This window comes from Sinocyclocheilus rhinocerous, unplaced genomic scaffold (assembly GCF_001515625.1).
Source record: "Sinocyclocheilus rhinocerous isolate Xijiao unplaced genomic scaffold, SAMN03320098_v1.1 scaffold1084, whole genome shotgun sequence".
NCBI lineage: Eukaryota > Metazoa > Chordata > Actinopteri > Cypriniformes > Cyprinidae > Sinocyclocheilus > Sinocyclocheilus rhinocerous.
Window position 1 is genome coordinate 923,762 of NW_015656001.1, and position 8,848 is coordinate 932,609.

At 36.7% G+C, this 8,848-nt stretch overlaps 1 protein-coding gene across 4 annotated transcripts in view; it reads right to left on the reverse strand.

Moving 5' to 3' along the window:
* LOC107719142 (oxidation resistance protein 1-like) overlaps nt 1-8,848 on the reverse strand; it is a 98,988-nt gene that overhangs the window by 41,598 nt on the left and 48,542 nt on the right. For all 4 annotated transcript variants that reach the window (XM_016526507.1, XM_016526506.1, XM_016526505.1 and 1 more), the window contains exons 3-4: nt 4,658-4,765; nt 1,669-1,785 (exon numbers count right to left, since the gene is read on the reverse strand). In XM_016526507.1, coding sequence (XP_016381993.1) covers nt 1,669-1,785; nt 4,658-4,765 — 225 coding nt within the window. The remainder of the gene's footprint in view (nt 1-1,668; nt 1,786-4,657; nt 4,766-8,848) is intronic.

Genomic DNA, 8,848 nt, shown 5'->3' on the forward strand with positions numbered 1-8,848 from the left:
TTATTTATATATATATATATATATATATATATATATAACATATGCATATATATACTAATTACAGTTTTACATTATAATTATAGATTTTTATTGTATTTTAGCTGTCTTGCATTAAACATTTTGAGTAATTTTTTTAGCAACAACAATATTTTAATTTAATCAATGGTTGATTTGACTGGAGGGGGAAAATACCCCTCAAGACATTTTAGAGCAAATTCTTAAATATTGATTAAAATCTCTATGGCCCAGTCCTATTCAACACACCAGAATTGTCTAATTTCTTAGGGATTTAGATGAAGTGCATAAGAATGAGGGCAAGTCAACACAGCTCATGGCAGGTATTTGATTACAGAGGGTGTGTAAATATTAGGGTTGGGCCGATAGACGATGCCATCATCCATCGCCGATGGCTAATAGACATCACGATGTTGAGCCGGCATCGTGATCACCCCCCCATTCCCCCCGCATCCCAATACCGTATTCGGAAAGAAAATGACGCATAGGCGGAACCCCTAAAGGGAATAAATACGAGATGGGAGGAAAATATATATTTCAATATTTTTCCTCGTAGTTATATAATTGCGTAATTATACTACATATATATTTCGGCATCAGGGAGCCACTATTATACCTGGCATTGAAACTGGCATCGTGCTTTTGAATGCACGATCGCTTTTAGTTAACAGCAGACGCGACAGTTGTCGTGTTGCGCCACATCAGCTAAAGTCTGTTTACACTGGACGCGACAAAGCGACCGCTGAAAATCATTTGAAATTTGTGTCAGCACGTCATAAATAGAACGCGGCAGCAGTTTACTGTTGGGGATTTGTCGTGTCGTGCCGCATCCAGTGTAGACAGCATCACTGATTATAATGAGTTCTATAGACTGATCTATATATAATAAATCTCTATTATAGATCAGTATATATAATATAGTATTTTGTCGCGCTGCGCTGCTCGCCTAGTAAATATAATGTTTGACAGTGAAAAACCACAGCCTTGAGCCAGGTGATCTCAAAGCCCGCTCAAAAGCAAATTTACAGAAGTACATTTATTTGTGTCGTATAAATATTTTATGTATCCACCTGTCCTTCTTTGGTAACTATTAGATCAACAGTGATATAATTGCCGTATTTAAAGTGAAGTGTGTAATTTGCCATGCATTTACCAAGTTCTCAAACAGTTTTCCTGAACACTTACTTCTAGTTGTCTCTGCAGACTAACTGGGATACTTATGGGTATTTTACCAAAAAATTACACACTTGCGCTCTAAAGATGAACTTGTTGACCTTAAGTTAATTTATTAAACAATTACAGCTCCTATTCGTCTGACAGACACGGATACCTCGACAACATAATGGAGAGTTTTTCTGCAAGACCAGCATTCTTCCTATCAGCTGATGAAAAACAAAGCACAATGTTTCCTGACTAACAATGAACAGCAGCATCTAATGCTGTCAGCTCATGATTTCACTGTTCCATTAAGTTCCTTTCACATGAATCCTGTAAGCCAGAAAGCATAAGATACATAAGCTTCTGGAAAACAGCCAGAGATCCTTCAGTGTGAACTCATGACACGCTCGGGGCGTGTGTGATTGTGTGAGAGTCCCTCCAGAACACAGGTTAAATGATGAGGCTGTGTGGTGTGAAGAGGGAAATGTCACATACCGTGGTCACTTTCTCCAGGTCAGCTTCTGAGGAGGTTGGAGAGAGAGGGCTGCTGGGACTGAAGGAGGGAGAGCTGCCAGCACTGGACACGTACTCCGGATCGGGAACATACAGAACCTGCAAACACAACCGCAGCGTAACGCTTCACAAACACCAGCCAGATACTGCATGCATGAACGGAATGATCACCACACACACACACACACACACTGATCTAGCTATGTAAATGAGAACATACTGTACCACAGACCTTTACTGTTTTTACATAAAGCCACAATTTTCATACAGTTACTACAACTAACCCTGACCTGCTTAAATGAATCTGTTTGCATTTTTATACCTTTTATTAAAAATGTATTACTTATTCATTTTTACCTTTAAGGATGTCTTAAAAGTTTAGCAAAAATAATTTTAGGTAAATTCTCGGGGATATTTGTCAGCAAGTTTGTCCCCAAATGTAAAAGTAAAAAAAGTCAAACACACACACACACAGACAAAAGTTTATCTAAATTATTATCCATTGTACATGTTAAGGTGTACTGGTATTTACCCAAGACTTCTATTATTTTTTGTTTGGGCTGTCAATTGATGATTGATAAATAAAACAATATAGTCATAATATCAATTAACACGATAATTGACTATATTAAATTAATTATTAATATATTATATTAATAATTATTTATATTAAATAATATAAAATGTAAAAATGTTCCATTGAGTTCAAAATATTTTTTTTAGAATTGAAGTAGAAAAAGATCTGTTCTGAATCTGTCATACAGTAATGGATAATTAATAGCATATTTTAAAAAAATAAATTAAAACACTTTCCAACATTTTTTTAAAAATATGTAATTTTTAAATATATTTAATTCAAACTTAGTTAAATAGCTTAATAAAATTGTAATTTTCAGAAATATTTTATATATTAAATATATTTTGCACAGATCTAATTTAATGTTACACACTCAATATTTTTCCCCAAAAGTTCCCCAAACGTTCACTTAAGATATAACAGATTATGTTTGTGTGAATACTTAAATATATTTAGCCTGCTGTAAATCTGTGTATAGGGATAGAGCGCCGTCGGTGTCTGTCGTCTTTATGCGTGCGCTTCGGATGAGAGGTACTCCTCTCAGAAAACGTACAAATAAAGATACTTTTAGATGTTTAATTACTATTTGGAGCACTGGGATCGCTAGACGAGAGCTTAATGAACTAATTTTTGTGAAAATCTCAAATTCGGCCAAAATCGACATTTTGCACTTTTTCCGCCCCTAGCTCAAAATTAGCTCATGAGCATTACTACTCATTTTGCCAGCATGGGTCACACACATATATATCAAATCCACTTTAACTGTATGAATTAATAGTGGATTTGATATAAACTCAAACTCGAACTCAAACAATATTGTAATTGTATGAACTCAAATAATACTGTTTTTGTGTTATGGAATGTAGTTTTAAGAGTTTTTAGGCGAGAATGTACTTGTTTAGACTTCAAATGTGTGGTTTGTTAATAAAGATAACGTCTATTTGAAAATCTGCTTCGATGTTTTCGGACATGTTAGCTCCAGGGTGTCAGCAGCCTGTGGCCTTGTGCCTAAGGTCAAATCACAGCCGTGCCAATATACAGCCATACTGCATGGCTAATTGTGTGATATTGCTCCATTTTGCCAGCATGGGTCACACACATATATATCAAATCCACTTTAATTGTATGAATTAATAGTGGATTTGATATAAACTCAAACTCGAACTCAAACAATACTGTAATTGTATGAACTCAAATAATACTGTTTTTGTGTTACGGAATGTAGTTTTAAGAGTTTTTAGGCGAGAATGTACTGGTTTAGACTTCAAATGTGTGGTTTGTTAATAAAGATAACGTCTATTTGAAAATCTGCTTCGATGTTTTCGGACATGTTAGCTCCAGGGTGTCAGCAGCCTGTGGCCTTGTGCCTAAGGTCAAATCACAGCCGTGCCAATATACAGCCATACTGCATGGCTAATTGTGTGATATTGCTCATAAATACACACACACACACACACACACACACACATATATAGGTAAAATCATGGTAACCAACTTCTCATGGTAATTTTGTCATACTCTCCTGAACACAAAAACACTCACATACACACATTTTTGATGAAATGTTTTCTCTCATGCCAAACTGTTAAAGTACAGAGAACAAATCAGTAATCAAACGTCTGAAAGTTCACTGCATCAAACATGATCTCTCCCGGTGCTCCCCAGATCTCTGAACACAGAACAGGCTCCACTCGTGTTAGTTTGCAGGGCAGTGGAGTCAGTGTTGAGGAGCTGTTCAGCGGGCCGAAGCGCTGGGGAGGATTATGCTAATGGAAGGAGCTGCAGAGTTTGGTCACGTGATCTGTGCTGAGAGCCCTCCAGCTGTACTGTGTCAGGTGGCGGTCGACCATCTCCAGCGCCTGACTCTATCTATTACCCTCTCATTACTGCGCTCGCCGCCACGTGAATATCAACGATCCGGACTTCAGCTTTGCTTAACATGTATTTGTGAGGAAATGATGAAGCAATACTGGAGCTGTTTAGCAAGAGATCTTTCATAACTGCTCATACACTGACTGGAACAGAGAAGTCATTAATCATATTATCTGGTTAAATGTCATATTGGCCAATAATTGATATGCTGCTGCACTAAATTAAACAGTGAGAGATTGGTTCTTTGTCTAACGCTTGGCAGAGATCTAATGGTGAGGGAGTGAAGCATTGTAATGAAAGTCCGAAGACAAAACCTGCCATGAATTCAGTTTAGAGTGTGTGATTTTTGTAACATCATAGCCACATGAAATGGCATTACCAACTTTTTTACTTCTGTAAAGCAATATGTTTCAGAGCAAAACACGATATTCAAGTAGTAAAAGAACATTTTTGTTTTAACTTAACTGAACTAAACTAAACTAAAAAACACGAAACAGGAAATTCAATGGAGAAAAAACACACCTGACCGGGAACCACATTTCTGGAGAAGAGTTTGTTGAGCTGAACAAGTTCGTTGGGAGTTGTGTCAAACTTCAGCGCGATGCTGTTCAGAGTGTCCTGCGACTCCACCTGCACAACAAAAGCACAAAAACATGTAAAAACAAGAAGAAGAAGGGAGAAGAGGAAGACATTTCTTTAGGTTCCTCTTGGTGTCCACAAGGTGGATGTTGTACACTACCGCTCAAAACTTTGGGGTCAGTCACATTTTTTACAATTTTTTAAAGAAGTCTCTTATGCTAACCAAGGCTGCATTTATTTGATCAAAAATACAATAAAACAGTAATATTGTGAACATTTCTATTTGATTGTATTTCAAAATGTAATTTATTCCTGTGATGCAAAGCTGAATTTTCAGCATCATTACTCCAGTCTTTGGTGTCACATGATCCTTCAGAAATCATTCTAATATGATGATTTAGTGCAAAAGAAAGATTTTTTATTTTTGTCAGTGTTGAAAACAGTTTAGCCAGCAGACCCCTATCCAGCAAAATAAAGTAAAATAAAATAAATATGCCAAAGAGGGTGAAAAGCTGGTTTAAATTTGAGAAAATAAAAATTTGTGTTTGACACTAAAACAAAGTGAGAAGACAAAAACCTAACAGCAAGAGAAATGCTGCATGGTGTGAACATATTCTTCCCCTTTTGCACGTGTTGTGTGGAACTTATCACTGCATGATCAATTCTACAAAACACTGACATGCGAAATTCCTCCTATACTCTTCATACCACCACATTACAGTCCTCTAAACATAAGCATCTGAGGACAGTCAGATGACCATTACACTATAGATAATGACTTAATGTAAAGGATTCTACATACTACAAAGTCTGTCTGTTTACTATATCATGAGTCTCTCATGTGAGAAGGGCAGTGAGATGGACAGATCAAGGAGACACAAACACAGGAAAAGTATGCAAGCTAACCATTTACATTTGTGTTCCACAGAAGAAGGTTTGGAACAGGTTTGGAACAACTTGAGGGTGAGCAAATGATGAAAAAAATGTCATTTTTTGGATAACTAACCCTTTAACCACTTCCCACTAAACAAAGACATAGCTCTTCTTCATGACACCATGTAGTGACTATTTTTTTCAGCATCTTACAGCATGAGCACTGTGTTTTCGAGAAACTACATCAAGTTAAAAGAAGTTTAACTTTGAAAAAGATGCCTCAAGATCCTTGTGATTTGAACACAAGAGCGCATCCTGTGTGAGGACAATACAGAGAAAACATAAAATAAACATGGTTCTTTATGACTGAAATGGTTTACGTCAGCACACAGAGTTTTCCCAGCCAGTAAAAAGCATCAGCATATCTGATACCATTCCTACTCTGAATCAGACTTCTGTGAGTTGTTTTTCTTAGAAAATGAAAGAACCCCCCCCCCCCAGAATTTGCACAGAAGTTTTCTGGTCGTCTCCAGATGGGAACGTCAGTAGTCGATATTCCCAGTGCCCCCACACTAGCGGCGTCTTTTCATCCCGTCTGTCTGACACAGAACATTGATTCCCTGCGAGAGCCATTTGAAAACGGTTCTTCCGTGGGCTATTTATTTGTAGCTTCTGGATGCTTCATTTCAGAGCAAACACAACCTGCCTTCACTGGACACTAATGCCTGTAGTTGTTAGATGGTGAATTTATGATTTTCTCTGCGGTCTAGACGTGCACTATCCTTCTCGCCCGTGTTTTTTCCCTCCTAATTCAATCTCAGACTTTAGCAGGAAGTCCCGCTGAGGTCTGTCGTCCTCTTTCTAAAGGCAGGCATGGATAAAAATATCACCCAATATACAACACGAGCGGTGCCAGTAGAGATGTCAGCCGTTGCCAGTCGCTTCTGCTCGGAAAAAAAGACACACACAGCAGTAAGAGTCATCAGAACAGTCTAGACAAACTCAACATTTTCCAGACATGGTTGGCTCAAGGTTCCGTCTGAGAAGTAGGAAATGTGTATGGATCAAATGAAAGTCAAATGCATTCTTGTTTGAGTTTGTAGTTTACTGCATACAAGTCAATGTCAACAGAATCAACAATAAAACTATAAATTAATGCAAAAATATGTACAACTAGTAAAGAAACACCAGAGCGCATCAGTCCTTACACTGGCTTCCTGACACATATGAGTATCAAGGTTAATAATCTACATAAACAATTATTCTGGCAAGTAGTATACTTCTTTATTATAACTATACACTGCTGTTTAGCTACTTGACACAGGCAGAGGCACATTTTACAACGGCTTCAAACACGGCTCACCCATTCTGAATTTAGACACGTCAAACTCTTAGGTCATTAGGATCAAGACTAGTTATGTCTAGGGTTGGCTACAAACATCATGAGACAGTGTTTAGCTCTTACACCACCCTAAAGCTGGGAGCAGCTTCCACGAGTTCTCACACGTCTCATCAGAAGCCATATTCTGCATTTCTGCGTGTATAATTTGATTATTAAACTGCTCTACTTGTACATTTTATTACACAGCATTATATCCCTTTAAATTTATTTTCTATTCATTTCTTTTAAATTTGTAAATTTATGTGTATATGTTTTGTAAATAATTTATTTATGCATTCTGTTATCTTATAATATGGCATCCATTAGGATCCAGCAAATGTGTTTTTCAAGGCCAACGCCGATTTAACTTTCTTTAAATGCTTTTAAATCATTTTATCGGCAAAACGGTTTTGAAAATGACCGATAACCATGAAAATGCGTAATATCGGCACCGATAATTGGTATTATATATATATATATATATATATACACATACAGTACACACACACATATATACTGTATGTATATATATATATATATATATATATATATGTATATACACATATATATATATATATATATATATATTAGTGCTGTCAATCAATTAAAAAAATCGCGATTAATCCCACCTAACATTTAAGTTTTTAAATATACTTTTATATTGCAATAATTTCACATTCAATCTTCAAATTAATGTACAAACAACAAAGACAGTATATTTTTTAATATTTGTTTAATGGCATCATTTTTTATGACTGAAAGCCAGTATCAATGATTCCAACACTGATTTCTCTATAAAATTGCCCCTCCCCACCTAATATTTAACCATTGACTATAGCCATTCAACATTACAGTATAATTGAGAGCTATCAATTTTAACATTTATTAGACTTTAAAAAAATAACTTCTAATTTAAGTGAACTTAAAACAATCTTCACATAAACCCATTATAATAAATGTCATATTTACCTGTGCCCTTCAGCAGAAATACACAGAAATTGAAACTAAAGTTATCAAACACTAAATTCTAAATCAAATATAGATGAATCCTTAAAGCTATAAAAGTTCTTTTTTCCCCTCTTTTTTTCTTTGTCCTTTGATTATCAGACATCACAGCAGCTGGTTATTAGGTTGTTTTGGCTGTTATTTCTTTAAGAGCTGCCGCTGATGAACGTGAGGCGGATCTTACACGCATCATATTTTCTCTCAACTCTTTTGACCTTTTCTGACCCACTTCAGGTCTTAAAGTCTCTATTAATGAGCTGACGAGTTAAATTGGGTGTGAGGGAGATGAGGGAGACAGTGCATCAATCAACCAGAGAGAAACAGGGAGAGATGTTGAGACAGTTGAGAAGCGTTTGGTTAATAGTGAATATTGACCAATCGTGCGTACCGTTGTTGCTCCCGCTGTTAGCAGGGGATAATCGCTGCATTTGGGGTAAAAAAGACAGAATTATGTATTGTGCCAAGAAGGTTGTCTGTTCGTTGACACAGACACGAACTGATTAGCAGCTGCCTTTAGTGGAGCCTTTACCGATTACCTCCATTGATCAAAGATTCGGCACGGTTGTCTGTGAGTGACGTCACCTCCCAATACAAACACGCCCCCTAGTATAGTCCCACCCCCTTACATTGATTGACAGCTTTCCGTGTAGACATCGGAAATTCAAATGCAAAAGGAATTGCAATTCCATTCCGTTTTGGCAGGTTACATGCACGACGCAGAGAGAGTGAAAAAGCAAATGTGGTAATTAATATTGCTATTTAAATATGACAGGCTCGTAACTCCTAAGACATGGGAAATACAGTTGCAAATGGACTTTGCTTTTTCATTTGAAATTTGGCAGTCACTGTGCGTTCGCGAAAGCGAAAATGCAAAC